At 40.3% G+C, this 20620-nt stretch overlaps 1 protein-coding gene across 2 annotated transcripts in view; it reads right to left on the minus strand.

Annotated features, from left to right (window-relative positions):
- Positions 1-748: 748 nt before the first annotated feature.
- The window catches only part of LRRC8D (leucine rich repeat containing 8 VRAC subunit D), a 44341-nt gene continuing 24469 nt past the window's right edge, over positions 749-20620 (minus strand). For both annotated transcript variants that reach the window (XM_009991125.2, XM_086617419.1), the window contains exon 3: positions 749-5897. In XM_009991125.2, coding sequence (XP_009989427.1) covers positions 3325-5895 — 2571 coding nt within the window. In that variant the 5' untranslated portion in view covers positions 5896-5897 and the 3' untranslated portion in view covers positions 749-3324. The remainder of the gene's footprint in view (positions 5898-20620) is intronic.

Genomic DNA, 20620 nt, shown 5'->3' on the forward strand with positions numbered 1-20620 from the left:
TGTGCACATCCATGGAAACATGATATACAGAACAGCTATTTCTGTAAGATTTCTATTAAAAATACAGTTCACAAAGTAGATTGCCCCATAACCAGACATGACTTCAAGTGTCTGGGCTTCTCCCTTTGCTACCAGAGAGGGCAGCTCAGGACTGCAAAGCCATTTATTTAGCAGCAGAGCGCCTTTCACAAGTGTCAGCATCCTCCCTTACACCAAGAGGCCTGACGCCTGCTCAGGACAGCCACAGCTCTGTTTGCATCACAGGAAGCATCTTCCAAAGGACAATTTATTGGAAAACTAAAGGATCTTCACAGAAACGCATTACAGTGGCAGGAGCAAACAGAATGGGCAATTTCCTACTTCCTCTCATTTGAATGAGCATAGTAATTTTTTCTTGCGGGGCCATACATATATTCTGTAAAACTCCATTAGCCAAATAAAAACAGTGGTAGGTCATTTAGATTATATAAATGAAAAAAAAAAAAAAAGAAAAAAACCTATCCTGAAGTACTGTATCATAGTTAGAAACCATACCTACAGGATTTATTAGGAGCAGCAAAACTCATACCTCTTTCTTCTTAGATTATAGGCACCATAGATCAAGTTCAGCATAAGATAACTTGAAAATAGAGATTTTACTATGCAAACACACTTTCCCCCCCATTAAAAAAAATAGATTAGAGGAAGATATAAACATCTTATTTATTAAATCAAATAGAAATGCAAAATATATTTCACATGCCTTACATGGAAAAAGAGATGAACTTCCAAGACTTTAAAGCAAGACTGTGTCAGTTGACACGCAGGAAATAGGACATTATAAACAGTCACAAAGAGGAGGAAGAACTGGGGAGAGGTGACATGGGGATGATGGGGAGTTCCTCCCCACTCTGAGAAAGCTCTCCTAAAAACAAGAATGGAGTTTATGCTGAGCAAGCATCACAAGCCTGAAATTAACTTTAACATGTACTTATTTTGGAGGAAGTTGTCTAAAGAAGTACAATTGGCTAATAACTAGTCAAAACAGTGGTCTAAGTTATGTATACCATACTCATATGAAGTGGAAATGGGTTTATTTTTTGAACATCAGTAGGGACAGTAGGAGAATCGGAAACACCAAAAAAAGCTTTTAAAAGCTGGATCAATCCACAGCCGCATTCCATGCGACTCCGCTCTTAAAACAAGGAAAAAAGATGAAAATAGAACTATTTTTCTAAATATTTCAATTACTTTGTCATCCTCCAACTCTTCCTCCCTCCTACACACAACTTCCTGGAAGCTGAAATGACACTCAACAACAAATACAAAGCATACCCTAATAGTATATTCCACAGTTTTTCTAAAGAGTCAATAGTCCAGCAATTTTAAAGTGATCTATGTGCAAAAAATAAACACATGAAAGAGGTTTGTTTTTTGTGTGTTTTTGTTTTTGTTTTTTAAATCCACTGCAGCCTTAACTTCTACTTAAAAAAAAAAATTCTGAGGATTAGCACTAAATTTCCCAGTGGAGGACAGATCAGCAACTGCAAGTATTCTGCCAAACCTGTGACTTGGTGTTGCAGAACTGTCAACATCGCAAGTTTACTACCTGTTGGCAAGTGGAAAACAGACTGTATCCCCAAAAGAAATGGGAAAACCACTATTCATAAACTGGTCTTCCGATATACATAAACATACGGTGCAGGTCTGTATTCAGAGACTGCTACCTACAGCTGAGAACAGTCCTCCCAGCATGACTAACAGTAAATGATTAACAATAAAATGTGCAAGATTCGTAAGAGCAGTATTTGAAGTGTTCCTGACTGCTCAATGCCCCTAGGCCTAAACTATCCCCTCGTTAAGAGTGGTGTAAGTCAGGGCAGCTCTGGTGAAGTTACAGTAGAAATCTCTGTGCATGAGGATTTCTGTGTGAGAAGAACAGTCCCTTGAACTACAGACTAGTTCAGTCCTGACCACACTACAATAGGGAATTGTGTTTAAACCATGAGTAATCATGTAATCATCTCCCAGCATAGTACTTCTTTTCTGCACACATGGAATGTAAATGGCCAAGATTTACAACTGATGATTTTGCAGATTTAATGGATTATATTTCTTTAATGGTTCTGGCAATGCGAACTCAGTTAAAAAAACACCACCAAAAATCCAACCAAAAAAAAAAAAAATCCCACGCTCACTGCTGTCTGCTTTTTTCTTTATTTGATGACTTATTTGGCACACATTTAGGGTTTTCTAACAGTGCGTAAGTGTTCAAAAACATCAAATTACTTGGGCTGGGGCGGGGGAGAAGGGTGGTCCTACAGTTAAAGTCCAGGTGTGGAAGACACACCACAATAGGTAATAAAGCTAAATCACGTTTGCGTAAGTCGTAACTCTTTTGTCTGTGTCATTAGTCTAGAAAACAGAGCAGACATCCCAGTCCCTAAGCAAGGGCTGTGAAACAAAACAATCAGCAACTCATAAAATGCCTTGAGTTTCCCAGATGAAAACTTGAAATAAAACATGAGCAATAAAGTCACTTGGTGTTTAATGGCTTTCGAAGTCACCTTGCAAAACAGTTCAAATATCAAAACTATCCCTGACTTGAAAGCCAAGTGGCAGTATTCTCCCTTTTACCACCCACTGCTGCGTGGGACAGAGGGGCGTTATGGAAGCTGGTGGGGAGACTAGCTGTGGGGATGCGACTGGTCTTTGCCGGGGTGAAGGAACAGCACGCTGGACTACAGAAGAAATCTCACCCCACAACGTGAGGCCTTGAGGATGAAGAATGACAACAAACACACTTGGCCTGATGCAAACCACATACCTTAATGCAGGTGGTTCTGGTGCAGTTCAAAGCACAGTCAAACTGGGTTCGTTTACTGAGGATGGCTAAACACTAACAATACACATCAACATGTGTTTCAAGTGCTGTTAGAACCATACCTTATACAACATTTATCCTTGCTTTTCCCCCCCCGTAATGCACTAAAGTAAATCCAGACCTTAAAGAATAACTTGCATAGTAAGAAAAGGTCATCAATTTCATCATTTACTTTAAGCAGGCAAGCAAATTTGTAAACATTCAAAAGCGGCAGCATCCAAGTTACAAACAATTTAAGGAGAAAAGAATTGAGATTATTAAGGTTTTTTACCCTCTCAGAAATTTTGGAAATAATCTTTTAAAACACTGCAAACACTGAACACTCGCTTATACCTCTTCTAATCCTGCTAGTAGTCCTGCCTTCCAAGGAATTCTGCTTTCTAAAACACACAGTCTCACAATTGCTATACTTTTTAGCATTTGCTGTTCGGAAGTCAGCTACCGGAGCATTTCAGCTCAGCCTAAATCCCATTAGCAAAGGGAATGCTTGTGTCTTGATTCAACACCTCTTTAACTTCTGAGGGCAAAGCGTCAAAGAGGTGATCTTCCACCACGAGCCCACTTTTCCTGAGAAGCTGACACTGTCCCAGCGTGGCTGGCAGACGGTCCAAGCAGTTTCCCTTCAGTTCCAGATGAGTCAGCTGCAACAGTTGACTAATTTTATCTGGGATGGAGGTAATACAGTTTTGTCCCAGACCCAAAGTCCTCAGTTTAACACATTTAAATAACTGTTTTGGCAAAACGTCGACTTTGTTTCCTGTGATGTGAAAATGCTGCAGATTTTGAAGCAAACCTATTTCCACCGGAATCAATGCGATTGAGTTGTAGCTTACATCTAAACACCTAAGTTTCTGTAAACTGAACACTGCAGCTGGTAAGGATTCGAGTTTGTTATTGGAGAGATAAAGAGACTCCAAATTCTTTACGTGGATAATGGAGGAGGGAATGCTGACTATTTTATTGTGCCACAGCTTTAAACAAGTCAATCTTTTTAAGTGCTGGAAACTGATAATTTCTTCAATTGTGCGTATGCTATTTGACTTTAAATCCAGTTCCTGTAGGTTAGAGAGGCTGAAGATGGCATGGGGAATTCTCTCCAGTTCACAGTTCTGCAGTTCCAACTCCGCAACATTAGTCATTTTCTTAAGGCTATTGAGTACCACAAGCTTAGTGCCGTCATTATGAATGACTAGTTTTGTCAGATGTGGTGCCACATCTGTGATATTGGGGGGAATTTTGGTCAAATTGCTTTTCACGTGGAGAATTTTAAGGTGTCTCAATTCTCTGAGAGATTCAAGCCCTATCATTTTATTGTTTTCAGAGTTCAAGTTGCCTATCAAGTACAATTCACGGAGGTTTTTGAGCAAATACACCCACGCAGGAATTTCTGCAACATCTGTGAATTTCACATGAAGGCATCTCAAGTGGTCCCGGAGGAAGCTGAAGGCAGTTTGCTCGACCTTCGCAGGGCAGTGGCACAGATGAAGCTCCTGAAGATTCGTCATCTGGGAAATTTTCGCTGGGATTTTCGCTTCAGGAATCAGCTCCAGTTTCAACATATCTAAATCCGTCAGATCAAACACTGCATCGGGGACCCCCGACAGCATGAAGAGATGCAACTCTTGCTTGTCCTGGGCATTGCGGGAAACATGTTGCCGCAGCTTTTCAAAAGTCCATTCATGGTTTAAGCTAATTTCCCGAAGTTTGTTCTCACTTACCTCTGACAAAAAGACACCAAATCGCTTAGAATATAGCTGGTCGTACTGATCTACCATATGCAAGAGAAATGCAAAATCATTTTTGACATCAGGGATGTCACTGAAGCTACTCTCTTCTCTGACTTTTTCAAAGGAATATTCTTTTAAAGGTATACGGAACAGCCAGAAAAGCGTGTAAAGGCAGATAAAACCATAGACACAAATAAGGGAAATATAGCTGATAAGCAGCTTCTTCAACATGTAAGCCATGTTGTGTGTACATTCAAACTGTGTGTAGCCAATCAGGTGTTCCACTTTTGGGTTGCAGATGTGTTCAAAACTAATGGTGTTGACAAAGTTTGCAGTATAGCAGAGAATAAATATGAACTTCACAGTCTTGATGACAGTCTGGCCAACATAGAGCTTGTAAATCAGATCACTGTCCTCCACGTGAGCCCGGAACTTACGGACTTTCTCAAACAGCGCTTTGGCTTGCTCTCCATCTTTCTTATCTAAAATAGTGACACTGGGAACCTCAATCATTGGCTTGTCAGCCGAAAACTTGAAGCCAGACTTTGTTATCATGGGAGTGCTGGCACTTGGGCTTCCTTCATCACTGCTAGTGGAAACGTACTTGGGCAGGGACTGGGCACCAGTTAACCTCTGTTTGTTCTCCTCGGAGTCCTCGCATGCTGTTTCAGACAATGCTTTCGTAGTCCAAGGGGACTCAAAGCACTTCCCTAATATAGACACAAAATGCTCAATCTTTGAGCAAGTCTTGGGATACTTGAACCAAAAATTGCTACTGACTATTAAAATGATAGTATGGATGAGAACAAGATAGGGAAAATACTTTGAATACCAAGGAAGAGCCAAATGATAGCACATCTGGTTAATAAATACGTATTGCTGAAAATCCAAATTTGTTTTACGGCCTGAAGAATCTTTCTGCTCCTTCTTCAGCTCCTGGCCTGATTCAGTGGGTTGATACTGAGAAGAGGTAGCTCTGCTCAGAGGTACATCAGGTGTTACAGTAGGGGCACTTCCGAAGGAAACCGTTCTCATTGATGCTTCTTCTCCTTGACCAGTGGTTGTTTCAACAGTGGTAAAGTCAGCCTTCCCTGACGAGCCAGGTTGTGCTTTTGAATTTACAGTAGACTGCAAAACGGGCAAGCAGACCACCTGGTCTTTGGTCAGCTGCATGGTTCCAGCAAAAATAGCAACCATTAACATAACAACAGCTAGATAATCCATAAATACATCCCACCATGGTTTCAAGATACGATAAGTTGGCTGGATGTCATTGAGCGATGCAACTTCTGCAAGGGTAAACATTCCTACAAGAGAAAAAAGACAAAATCATTATTGTTGACTGGTGAGCAGGTTATTTTACCATTTAATGACAATCATGGCATGACATGCAGAACGTCAGAAGGTTCCAGTTTTCATTATGTTTTGTTGCCTGTCACACATTGTCCATCATTCCACTCATCGCCATTTTCTCAAAGGTTAGGTACTGAAATGATGCATTACTTCAGCATCAAAACAGAAGTCTTCTCACTTCAGGCCAGATGATATTTACACGTCTTTCCCTCTTCAAAGTACAAGCACCAAGTCTGCTCTCTGCAACTGAAATATCTGAAAGGTAAAGTGCTGTAGCTGGTATGTATTAATAACATGAATAGCAACAGTTGATTACACTGCACAAAATCTGATTCTGTAAAAATGACTGCTTGAGTCTGAACACCCCAAATCCAGCAGTAACATTATTTTGTAGCACCTTGCATTTAAACAAAATGGAATTTGTTAAATGCTTTGTACCTTGCTCATGACACGCACAGCACATTTTAGGTCTCTTGTTACACTATGAGCAAGGTTTCTCATTTCTTCTCATCTAACAATAAGTCAATGTCTCCCACTCCTTGCTATTCAGCATCCACATTGCTTACCAGATTGATCGGCTCCTTTCCCTTAAGTACCACTGCACAACTGAAAGTCTTGCAGTTACTATGTGAATATGTGGCACGCTTTTTAAAATGTGTTTGGATGTCTTACAGTGAGAAATAGTTACCACCTATTCATTGGATCAAATAGTACTGTATAAAATTTTTTTCCCCAATTAATGAAGAAATAATCCTTCCTCAGAAAAATCCAACCCAGCTAACCAAGAAAAAAAAAAACAACAACCCACGAACCACAACTCTTTCTTAACATAATGGGAATTTTTTTTTTTTTTTCAGATTATCATCACAGCCTGGTGGCTATAGGAAGCTGGTTAGTCCAGGTAGCACAGGAACCGGCTGCAAGGCTTTCACTTTAAATTAAACATATGCATTGTGAGGCAAAGTGGCAAACTGATCATGTGAGAATCCAAACCTCTTTGCAGCTTTAAATAGCCTGCATCACTTTTTGTTTTGACGAAATCTAGCGGTCTCAATTTACCAGCTTTTTAAAAAATAAGCTTCCTGTGTAAGAAGGATGTGGTAAAATCATAATTTTAACTGCTCAATTTGTGACCCAAATTTGCCATTTCTAAAGTAAAACATGCAGCTTGTGTGCATACATGGAGTGGGGAAGGAGACAGGATGTACATTATCACACAGTATGGCTCCCGTGGTCGGGAGAAGAACAGCTTAGCAGAGCACAAGGAGATCAAAGCAGGCTGTATAAAAGATCCATGAGACTTATTATCTGTAACTTGTAGCATACCAATTCCTACAGCCCTGTACACCTTACAAACCCTAATGGACAGTGTCACAGGCAACGAATATACAACATGATCATATGATTATTTCTAGCCTACATTTCTCTGAAGAAAACAACAGACATTTCTATGCACAGAACTCAAATATCAGCTACTGCCTGTATGGCCGAAGGCCTGCATTAGTCCCTTCTGCTTGCCCGCACCAGCGCATACCACTTTTGCATACCTAGCCTGGGATTTGGCAAAGGCAGCCAGAGAAGAGAGGCTTTTATCTCGCTGCAGCACTCATCTCAGTTGGTGCTCTTGGCATAATGGCCAAAATGTAAAAGTTAAGGCTCAGTTCCTCAAAGAATGGGTAGAAGGAACTTCCAGCTCTTTCTTTCTTTATTTTCCAGTGGGCAGATGAGTATCAAATACTCCTCCCTCATCAGTAAGTAAGGCAAGTTGTCAGGGTCTCACAGTTCTCCCAGCTCCACAAGCGCCCCCCTCCCATAGCGCGGTGGCTCCAGCGCCTTTCCCACCGCCTCTCCAGCTGCGCTGCTGTGGAAGGGCCAGAGGACACGGACTGGTAACACACCCCACAGCGCCTTTACTTCAACTGAGCTACCAACTCCCATTAACATCTCCCGATCCTTACCCACTTACCCAGGCTGAGTCACAGCATGACTGGTTGCCCTGGAATCACTAACTTTGACATTTAAATATCAACCACGCACAAAAGAATAGCATTAGTCATTTGTACTAATGTGAACGGACACCTGTGAAAGGACCCTCCTTACTCCTAAGGCGCAACTGCCACCTGCCCAGGGCAGGAGAGCCACAAAACAGCAGTAGAGGTTTGTGAGGGTTTTGGTTGGTTGGTTGGGTTTTGGGTTGGGTGTTTTTTTTTGTGTGTGGTTGTTTTTTTGAGTTTTGTTTTGTTTTGGTGGTTGTATTTTTGTTTTGTTTCGTTTTTTCCCCCTCCTGCATGGACTTTTTTCTTTCTTGGAAGCTGTCTGGCAGGGATGCTCTCACAGCTCTCCAGGCCATTTTCACTATGGTCTCATCCCCTTTGGCAGCCATGAGAACTTCTCGTCCAGGAGGTTACTGGTGCAGTAGTTCCACAGCAGAGCTGAGAGCCAAACACTCCGCAAGGAGAAGCCACACGCTTACTACAGGCATGCCTCTGCACATGGAGCTGGGCAAGGTGCAGGGAGGAGGCTGCAAGCAGGAGGGGAAGGAGGAAAGGAGGACCAAGATGACTGCTGTAACCAACACGGGTAGCTGCTACTGCTTGTTCCTCCACAGGCCTTTCCTTCAACTCTGCACTAGCTAATTACATGGGAAGTTACTTTACTGTGGTTTGGGGCACAACCTGCAGAATTCCTTTCACGGAACAAAGGTAGTTGTGGATTTTTTTGCTTCTGCCACAGGAATACGTGGATAACGCACCAAAACCTAAGCACTGCAGACATGGATGATCTGAGCAGCTGAAATAACAGAAAAGAAACAGAAGAGCACAAAGTGGTTCCAGATAGAGACTTGGAAAGATCAATAAAAGAATCTAAAGCTAAATGTCACCTCTACCAGACCTCTGTCTTGCACAGATACAAAACGATTTCAAAAAAGGTTAGGAGACACAACAGAGCCTGTGTAATCATCTTTGTGAGGTTGTAGGCTGCGTGGTGTAACAGGAGCTTTACACCGAGAGGTACCACATTCAGTGCTCTGAGCATGCCTTTTCTTTCCAGTTACTGATACTCACAGAAGAGCTCTTGTTTTGGCAGAGATTAGAAGTTATAAAACACAGAAACACCCCTCTGTAGTATTATTATCTAACACTGTGTCTCAAAGAGAGGCAGACCTTTTTCTAGCTAGCAAAAATAAATTCCAGGAGCTGAAAACAGGTTTCTGTCCTCACATCTGAAATACTTAAGATGCTCCGAGTCTTAAAAACCAAAATAAAAACTATAAACCTACACAGTGTAAGACACATTCTGACTGACAGATATAAAATAAATTTTGTATTTTCTCTCTTAAATCCATCACTACATGTATTAGTAATTAATTTTACTAAACTAATAACCGTAGAAGTTCACTTAGATTTTATTTTTGCAGATGCTTAGAAATCAAACTATTAAGAGGTACGCAGAACAACAGGTCTCAACAATATTGTAATGTGTTTAGGTTTTCTGTATTTCATGGTTAAATTTAACAATTTAAAGCTTTTAAAACCTTTTAAAGCCTACTGTCCAGGATATTCGCTGGAACAGGTAGACAGTATTTTCATGACTAATTTTCACGACTAATTTTCACTTCCTTTTAAGGGTGTCAGATTGGGGTTGGGGTTTCATGATAAACTGCAGTGATGACACAGTAGTAAGGAAAAGGAAAAAAGAAAAAAAGAAAAAAACCCATCCCATAAATGTCACTCTGACAGGTAGGGCCTGCAACTCCCTGCCACAGGTGGTCTTCTTTCAAGACCAGTGCATGCTCTATTTACAACCTCGATGCAAAAAAAGTCTGTAAGCAGGTAGCTCAAACTGAAGAACAAAGTACTATGCAGCTGATAAGCCAAAATGTCTGATTTCTCATTGTGAAAACATGTATTTCTTTCATCCCTTTTCAGGGCTTGCAAGGCACCTAATGGACCTTGAGGCTCAGTGGAACACGGGGTTTTGACACACCAAGATCTAGACCTGAACTAGAAAACTATGGTTCTTGAAGAGACATAATTTTTAGTTCGCAACATGGAATTTCAGGACACGGTTTCCTGTTTAAAATAGCGTATTTTAGTTTAGTTCAGTAAGCACAGATTTAAATTCAAACCTACTGCAGTATGACCTTTAGGGCTGCACAGTTACACAAAATAAGGAAGACCTTTAATTTTAGCAAATAAGCCTTTTTACTTCCAAACCCTTTTGTCTCCAGTTCTGCGACTCGGATGATGCTCTAGGATAACATTAACCTCTCTCAGCTCCATTCATTACCTCCAGCTATCTACTGGGTGCACTCTTTCTCCTGGGGGAAAGAAAAAAAAAAAATTTCTTTCTAAACAAATGCAACTGTTATAAGCACAACTGCTTCTTACTACCTTCTAAGATTTCAGGTGGAAAAAACTTCAAGTTCTGAAAGCAGCGTAGTACTACCACCCTTTTCATTGCTATCATGATACAGAGCTCTCCAATTAAACCCACTTTGGTTATTTTGCAGTTATACAAGTTACAGTGAAAACAGAATATAAAAAGAAAAAATGTAACAATGACAATATAAATGTTCTAAGTTACAGGCCCATGTTAAATCAGCAAGGCTAACAACCAATTTAATAAATCATACTTCTTGCCCAATTATAATCCTTTCATTAGTCTTAAAGAAAAGCTATAATAGAAAGAGCTCAAAATGTGATTAACCTGGTGAATTTTGCTGACATATTTCAGACTATAAATGCTGAAATACAAAGTGGACATATTGGGGTTATTTCCTAAGAAACTGTTCTAGCTTAAATACAGAAGTTAGAGGAAAAGGAAACAGCAGATTGGTATGTCACTAATGTTTATTTAGATCCTACTTCTTCCTGTACTCACTGATAAAAACTTCATCTCTCTGCCCCTGTAATTCACGGGCCCTCCTGCTTTAAAAGCATATTTAAAGTTAAAGCAAATTCAAAGTTAGAACAAACAAATAAAACCAGAATTGTAGCACACGAACCTCTCATTTTACTTTCAGGTTCCCAAGACTTGGAACAAGCCTACTTTGTTTCAGGAAACAAAAAGATTCTTGAATTGCCCTGTCACCACAACTGGTCAAAAAAACCCACGTTTCTAGTTGAAAAGAAAAAGTGCTACCATGAACAAAATTGTTTTCTCCTTTCCCACAGGAAATTAAGGAGAAGAAAAGTTTTCCCATAACTGAAAGACTTCGCTAGCTTGCTTTTGATCAAGTGACCATAGCTTTAAATTTATTTCCGCTGTATATTTTACTCTCTCTTTCCATCAACTATTTCTACTTCCTTTGTTTTTCTACTTCTGCAGTATCCTATTAAGGCAGGCAATTAGGCCATAATGTGATAAGAATGGATTATGAGATTCCTTTTAGCCAGAATGCTGCAAATATCTATTGTTCCACAGACAATCTGCAAACATCAAAAAGATGGCACCTCCTTTTTTGTTTTTCTTCCCCACAGAACCAAGTTTAAGGAGCCCCAGAGCTCTTGCAATACAAATGCATAAAGATATTCAGAAAAGAGCCTATGAATGAACTTATACATTTGGAACAGATACGTTCATTGCCTGCATTGGTTATTCAGTTTCTGAGGTAAAGAGCAGTTTAAAACAAACTGAAGGTAACCAAAACACCAATAGGCTTTGGGATCTAGTAATACAGGGAAATTGTCCCTGCTACTGTAGCTGGGAATATTACAACTATTCCTAGCCTGGCTTGCAGCTCCTAGTATGTTGGCTGAGGCACTGCCCCTCAACAGCTGTAGAGCAGCAGCAGCCCATTTGAAAAAGGGGAGTTAACTCTCTGCTGCTTTATTCCAGAGGGGATTATTGTGCTTTGCTCTACCTGACTTGACTCAAGTTACAAAACCAGTTTTAGGTACAGCTGTGACTACAGCTTCTCTTCTAAGGCATCCTGCAAATCAAACTCTCAAACTCAGCTAAGCATAGATTTGAGCGTTGAGTGCCCCTATTGCCTGAAAAGCCAAGGAAACATTCCATGATAAAATACAACATAGGTATTTTTAAATAGGTATTTTTACAGTTTCTCTACTATATGAAATGTTTTGCTACTTCTTCAGCGACAGAAGATATGCAGAACATGAACTAACACCAGAACACAAGGACTACAATGCGGCTTATGCTATCAGATACTTCCTGATTAGGGCTTTTGACTCAGGAAGATCAGAAACAGATTTAACTTAAGAACCTGTACAGAAAAAGATTTCCGTTACTTTTTTTCCCCACCAAATTAGAAAGACAAGAATTCCCACTCACTATTTCTTCCCTAAACATCTGACAGTGGCCAAATCTACCAGTTTTAGATCAATCTGCAAGATCTGTGTTGGTTTATTTTTGTTTGGCTATCCCTTGACTGAGCAAATTATTATTTGTTTGGCTTATTCGCTGCTCCAGGCTAAGTAAATTTCTATGAGATGGGATATTGATCTGTATGATTTGACTTTCTTAAAATTAATTGCATGTCACCCTTAAGGCAGCATTTTAGAGAAAACATACCACAAGATGCTCTGTGGGCGTAATAGATGATAACCGAATAAGAAGAATGCAACAATCACAATGCTGAAAGGAGATTTCCTATAGAGAAAAACATTCCAACTAAGGAACAAGAGTTCCACAATAGCTTTTAATTATGACTAAAACTCATTATATAAATATATATCAAATAATAGCATCATATATTTCCAATCTTCCTTAATCATGTAAGTATGTTAATTAGCACCACTCATACACATTATTTGAGAAACAAACAAAAAAACCCAAACAAAACCCCCCCACAACTAACTCATCTACCCAATTCCCCTATCCCACTGCCCAAATTGCACAGGTATAATTTTCCATGAAGGGAATATATAATCTCTGATATAGACCATAAATAAATTCCTCAACTAGGGAATCATCTTTATGCACAACAACAACCTGACTGACAGTAATTTGGTAAAGGAAAAATTATCAAAATCTAGTTTCTCTCAGACTGCATACAGAAATATTAGTCTTCAGTAAGTTGGAGACAAAAATAAGATTCTTGCTTTGAATAACCAATATACCAAATTAGTACCCACTTACAAAGATTAAATCTATAAAAAAAATTTCTTCTTTAAAATCTTGAAAAATTCTGCCCTTCAAAGCGCTGGGGGGGTTTTTCAGGTTGTGTAACACTCTAGCCTACTTTTGGATCCTGCTATTTAAGTGTTTACACTGCATCTTCCTTGTTTACCAGCTCTTTGAAGGTCTAGTGCTATACACCACTCCTACACAGATGGTTTTGTAATAAATGCGATATTTAAAAAGCAGTGGCAATAATTTCCCTAACAACAAACTCTTGAATCATGCCTTATTCTTGCCTTGCTGTAAGTGACCCGAGAGGTCTGTTTAAGGATGACTTTCAAAACAAGAGCCCAATGTTGTACTTCTGACTAGCTCTCCAAGGCACCCAAAGATTATTCACACAATTAACTCTGCATTTGCCACATGCGAGTTCTGTGTCCACACAGCACAGAAAAGGAGCAACTTCCCACTTTGCCTACTGCAGTACTCCTGAGCCATGCTGTTAGGAGAGGGCTGCTTTGACCAAAGGTACAAGCTTGAGTTTTTATTCAGTTATCCCTGGGCTTCAGAGTTAAGTGTAGGCACTCACTGTCTTTCAGAATACAACTTGTCAGTTTTTGACCTTGAAAAGCTCAGAGAGATCCTAAGCTTAATGTTCAGCAACATTGCCCCATCCTTACTTTATGCAGGTTAGTAGCATCGGAGACCATAGGGCCTGAGAGAAGAGACAGGAGAAGGAAATGAGTGGAGAGGAGAGTGACCCTATAGCTGGTAAAGATCTCAGTATTATATGCGTTAGAGTTCAAGTCAGTTAACCATATGTGATTTTATAGTTATAAACCAAACCACCTAGCAAGGCAATATGCAAGAAACTAAGAGATGACTAACGAGGCTAGACCCCAGCAGGAGTAAGTACTGAACTTAAGCTTTTCCTATCTGTAAGTAACAGTCCACGAACACACAGGCATTAAACAGACAATTTCTCTTGGGAAGAACATGAATCTTGCACAGCGCAACTCCCTGAACAGAAGTGCTACAGCAGAGTAACAAGGACCTCGCAGATGAAGGCAAAGAATATGCCTCTGTGTATCCCGGCACAAGCACTCCAAACTTTACATTGCTCTTACAACTTCCATTATTAACCCAATACCGATTCACCCTTTGAGGCAGCACATCACTAGTGATTGAAGTAGCAATGCTAAGGCTGAGCAATTAGATTTCCAAAAGCATTTTCTGTTTTACCTAGCCAGGCTAGAGGAAAAACAGTGAGCGGACACTTTGTATCTCATGTCATAGAATCCCTAAAACATACCCAAACCCCTAATCTTGACAAGCCAGCCTAACTTGTGTGTGCAGGACTCCCAGTTTAATACCACACATTTTTACTCAAGTACAGACACAACTGAAAGTTACTGCAGTTGATTTAGCCTGTGCTGACATGGACGTACAGTGCGATTAAAAGTTACACCACCCAATAAACTCTAACAGCTGCTTGGGCCCAAGTGTTAAATATTTGATCTCTGCCATTTCAAAATCTGCTGTTCCCATACCTTTTAGCCAGTGTTGTTTCTGCAGTGTTTTCACAACTGCTATCAGAGGTACAGAAACACACAGTAAACATATGGCACTTCTACTGACCAAAGCACTTTGGGAATTTATCAAGATGCAAAAGCAAGCTGCACCAAAATAAAAGCACATCTGGTGACTCTAGCCCCTAGAGGCTATTTTTATCACTAAAAAAACCCCAGCAATGCAATTTATTACAAAAGTAATTAAAAGGATCAGAAGAGAAAGGAAAAAAAAAATAACAAAATTATATTTCCTTTTTAGTTTAGAAATCTGAAAGACAGAACAGTTAAAAATGGTTTAGACCCTGAGACATTATTTAAATTTGCTTTTACGTAAGTCCACACAGCTACAAAGTTTGCTATATGAAATAGCTTGCTCTCAGGTAGAGATGGCACTCAGCAACTCATGCAATTCCTCTGAAAAATACTCCTTTCTGATCCACAGCCACACATGCTGCCGGTCTTTGTCTCATCTTGTTCTGGATTCACTTGCAACTGGGGCAACTTCAAAAGTGGTAAGAAATTTAACTTGGCATAGACCTGCTAGTTTGGTGATTTTAAGCCACAGAATGTAAAGATACAAATCTTTAACAGGATATATCAGTACCTTTAACTACACACCCTAAACATACCTAAAGAATAGGAAGAAGTGCCTACCAAAGGAAAAGAAGTGTGTTGCTGAACTTCATGTTGCTGTAGGTTTTAATAGCCACTCTTAAGGGCAAAATGACCTCTCCACTTTCAACCACGGTACTAAAGTCTAGGTTTACTTAATTTCTAAACTGTATTCCTATCAGAATGGAAGCAGGTTTACCGAGTAACTAAAGTAAGCTATTTTCAATGAACACTTGCCTTCTTTTCATTTTTAACGGACATGCCAGCGACCGTGCACTGGAACATTTACACCATCCTCATGGAGATCGAGAGCCAAGCGCAGACAAAAAGTTCCTTTAGTTAAAGAACAGGCTCCATTGTTCCCTACCTGAGCTGGTTCATCTCTTCAGATAGAACAGCAAACAGTGACTCTCACCAGGTTACACATTAAACAGAAGTTTCATATATAAGATTTGCACACTTATGAGCTACTGTATTTTCAAGTACCTGCAGTGACACTTCCATTACATCTATTAGCTAAAAGCAATCTAGGAAAGGTGACAATTTAATTTGCTTTTGCTGTTCTAATTTTTTAATTTAGCACATACCCAAAAAATACCCCAACATCAAAAAGCACCCAGTGACACAGGAAACTACATGTAAACACCAGTCTCCTACTTGCACATCAGAGTTCCTTTATATTTGCCAAGACCTTTTGTGTGGCAAGAGCAGTAGGAAGGTGCATCAAGTACAGCTGAGAATCAGAATATGAAAAAGCACACTTTAATTCCACTATTCCTTTTACCCACTATGCTAACATAGAGCTGCCTTGATTAAAAAAAAAAAAAAGAGAGAAAAAGACAAGTTTACAGCTCAATAAATAGGCTGCACCCTCAGTTTTCAAACATACAGTCTCTCCAACTCTTTATGGGACAATAGTCAAACTACATTCCTACTTAAATGTCATGCAGCTTCTTTTCTCCCCAGGGAGAAGGGGAGACTTCCTTACTCAAGGCAAGGACTAGCTGTAAAGCCATGTCACAGAAGCTACTCGAGACAACCACTAAGCAGCCTGTGACACCACTCCCACCATCCTGTCCCCCCCAACCCTGGGCAGGCACCACACAACAGATAGCCTGCTCCCAACCTTACCTGCTCCTTATCAAGCAAAGAGATCTTCTATGATGCAAACATCCTGCCAGACGGGTAACAACGACAACTTCTCACATAAAACTCTGATCAACAGATGAAGGATGACTTATTAATGTTACCGCATTCCTGTCAAGCTTCCAATAGCTGAATCTCCAGTGGTTTCATGCCAGGAAAAATGCCTGCAGCTGAAGCATTCATCCTCAAAGAGATTTATTTAAGTTTACTATAATTCTTTTTCCTCTTCTAAACTTAAGCTGTGTTCTGTATAGAGGTAAGCTATTTACTTAGCTCATGTAGTCCCATAATTGTTCGGTTCAGGGAGTGTACTTCAATCTCAGTACTTAAGCATAGAAAAGAATTACGCTACAACACATATTATGGAGGCGGCTGTTTTGAAAGTTTGCTGATGAGTTCAAATCACCTCCTTTCTTTTTATGCTTTATTTTCTCAAAAGCCCATTCAAAATGCTGCCTTAAGAATAGAAAGAATTTCAAAAAAGACTTACTCTCTTCCCTGAAATTGCAGCATTCCTGCTCTAACAAGCAAGCTTTCAGCTCTGCAAAAAGGTTCCATATGGCTCAGTCGCGTTGCTTGCTGCCATTCACCAGCACCAACAAACCCATACAGCCTCCAATTCAAATATTTACTATTGCTAAATTTATATTATGATTTGACCCAAATGCTCCAGCTGGAATTATAACCTCTGCACTGAGAGCTCTCCAGCAGGGAGCGGGCAGACAACCCTTGCCCCTGAAGGCTTACAATCTAAAAGTGATTATTTGTTAGGCAATGACAAGCATATTTGTGGCCATAAAATTCAAAGCAAAAAAACCAAAATCCATCAGGCTTCCAGAAAAAGACAAAAAAAGTGGGATAGCAGCATGATTAAAAGTATAATCAAACTTAACGTTTTAATGCACTGCTATCTTTGAAAAGACTTAACATTATGTCCAGATAAATCCGTTTACAGTTACAGCATTCCCATATACTTAGTCGTACTCCTTCCCACTGGTTTGAAGATGATGCTGTCTCAAAAATAAGGCACTACACATAACAGCTCTTGAAACCTACCTTTCCAGTTAAACCACCAATGAAGCTTTCCTTTCCAGTCAAATCTGGAATCAGATCTTAAAACAGACAATGAAGCTTTCCAAGTATACACTTCAATTCAAATAAACAAAATAAAAATGTAGAAAGGAGACTTCATCCAACCTTATCTACAGACAGATGCCACTCCTGCTCCAGCACTTACCACTTTGCCATGATTACTGCAGACTTCCACACACACTCACAATAACGATTTTGGCAGCCACCTTCACAGACATGCAGTAATGTACCATGTCACTGTCTGACTTTTACAGCCAACCCCTATCTGCTTGGATGGCCAAATGGGGACATCGGTCCAGAGGCAGCTCACCATTTGAACTTGTTTTGGCAAGTTACTCAACACTTAAAGCAGCACAATAGCCGCTCCCCAGCTGCTACACAAATAAAAGGAGAGTTGCCCTCAAACCAGAGGGGGAAAAAAAACAAACAGTCAGGTTTCATTGTTGCCATTGTTTCCAAAACATAGCCAACCAGGTTAATTTTCACATCCGCCAGCAGGCCCCAGTCCGGTCCCCAGGAGGTTCTGTGCAAGCGCAGGTAACTGGCAAGGCAACTTCAGGACACAGCACTAGCATCCTACTGACCTAGGAGAAGAAGGGTCCACTCCTTCTAAATCATCTTCTAGCCCCTCCCCAGCACACCAAAATTTCAAAAACTAGAGGAAATGGAAAGCCTGAGCTTGTGCAAGTACACACACCACCACTGAATTCAGAGTCTTGGCTCTCATTGTGCCTTTCACCAGGCATAATGCAAGGCTTTCAGAAGAGATACAATCCAGCACCCCTTGCTGCCCCGGTGTCCTGCGCAGAACAAGGTGGAGACTCAGGACTTGCCCAAAGGCAAATTTTTCTTTAACATAATTTCTGGTAGTATTTCTATAGCCATGTGTGATGGACAGGGCATCACCTACTTACATACGTGAAGCAGGAACAATGGAGCAGATGTTGCTTTTATATTGTAACAGTGCCAGAAAACAACAGTTCCAGTGCAGTGGTGGTGGTAGGAGACTGGACAACTACAGTGTTGCTCTCCCACAGGCACGCAGAGACCTCCTTGAGCTCCCGAGTGATCAGCTGGGATGGCCCTACAAGCCTGCAAACACCCCTCTCTTGAAACAGGGTAGCCTGGAGGAACCTGCAACTATCAGGGGACAGCAGGGATCACTTGAGCTCTCGGTTTGCATTTCAAATTGTTGATTTAACACAAAACAAAACGGAATGGCCCACACAGTGACCTGTATCCCGTCATAGCTGAATGTGAGTAATCTTTAATACACCAGATCTATTCATAAGTTTGACTGGCACTATTTTAACAAGGATCTTCTCAAGAATGTTAGGACAACTAGCCAACCGCTTTATTTACGTGTTCCTGTTATCTCATCTGCACACTTGGACTGCTGCCTGTGCATGTGGGTGTACAGCAATAATATACATATGACTACATTCCCATAAACCATCAGTTAAGAGTTTAGGATTTGTCACAGCCAGACCAAAACATGAACGAAACCATCCATTTAGTTTATTACAAAGTTTTGTAACAGTCTGTCTTTGACCAAGAATCTTGCCTGCCAAATTATGCCACAACTACAATTTTTTTTTTTAATAAGAAAAACATTATCAAGGCCCAGAAATCTACGGTAGTTTTTGTTCCCTTTTCGGCTAAACAGCAATTCTAATCCCTGTTTCAAGTTCTTCAAAGGCTAACAATAAAACCCCTTTCTCTTAGATATCAAACCACCAAGCAACTTTGGATTAACAAAACTTAATTAAATTATTCCTTAAAGCCTTCACTGGTTTCCTTTCCCAAGAACAGACTTGTTTTAGGAAGCCAAAGTAAAGGACCATCCTCTCTCTACCCTTGTCACAAAGCTTGAGACATTCACACACAGCACCAGTTGACCTTGCAGGACAGACCCGAAATGGTAATTTAGAAGGCAGGTGATGTGCTACTGCTGTAAGCTCTGGCACATGGACACAGCCATGTCCATGCTCACAGTGAAGCAGCCCTGGATCACATGGCCTTTGAAGAAATACTGAAGCTGGATCCTTGCTCACCTGCTCATGTAAGCCTGCTGCATGAGACGGCTGTTATTTCTGGTTTGAAATCAGGAAAGGGAAGAGCCAGTACAACAGTTGGCTGGCAGTCAGACAGACAAGTCTTTAGGCTTCATGGAAAGTTGCAGCCTTGTCCCAAAATGGGGGTGATGGCTTATTGTGCTGCTTGCTCTGTTACAAGTGGCGGAGCTAGTGTTGGGTTAAAACATTCTTTGTATGACAGACCATTATGGCAATCCTGCTCCTGACTCATTAAGGGTGTCCTCTGTCTCATCCTGCCATGCATCAAATGCCACTACCTTTCACAATACTTGCATTGTATGCTCTATGCTCTTTTGTAGCACTCAGCTCCTGGGTCTTGGTCAGAGTTCCTTCATATTTAAACAAACAAAAAAAACAACATGTGATTTTCGGACAAAGAGCTAGACTCTGCTAGCACTTAATATTTATATTGCATAAAAGGGTCAATTTCCTACTTTATATCAAAGCCTTACTGCATTATGCATTGTGTAATCTTGTCTTAAAAAATATTACAGCCCAAAAATTCAGTTGAATTGCATCAGATTTCACATTGTATAACATGGCAGAGTGTTTGAGGAAGGCAAAGTTTCGAGCTTGACCAGTTATAAAAGGAAGAACCTTTAAGTCTACGCTGTTGGCCAGAAACGGAAATAAATTTCCTTTTATTTTTTACATTAGTAATGCTTTGACCACAAAAGAAGTCACAAAGTAAAGACATCTTAAAGTTTGCAAGTATTAGCTGTGTGTTGGAATTATTCCTTAATATGTGACTCTACTCTGAAAAGTGATGTAACAAAGACATCATTGAACAATATAAGTTAGCAGGAAATTTTGCTATTTCCATGCAGGCGTACAATTCACAAATAAAACTGTTTCTCTCCAGTTACTGGAACTCTTCCTCAGCAAGCATAGCTGAGGTTTCTACATACAGTTAACCTAGGGATAACGCTTCTTAATGCTCTGCATAGACTTACTTGCTGAAGCTGGCCATACTCATTGATACTTGTTTTGCCAAATTAAGAGAAGCAAGAAGCTTTAATTCCGCTCCTAAGGGGGGAAGATACAACTGGCTGTACATGTGCAAGAAACAAACAA

Source organism: Tauraco erythrolophus, chromosome 10, assembly GCF_009769465.1.
Source record: "Tauraco erythrolophus isolate bTauEry1 chromosome 10, bTauEry1.pri, whole genome shotgun sequence".
NCBI classification, from domain to species: domain Eukaryota; kingdom Metazoa; phylum Chordata; class Aves; order Musophagiformes; family Musophagidae; genus Tauraco; species Tauraco erythrolophus.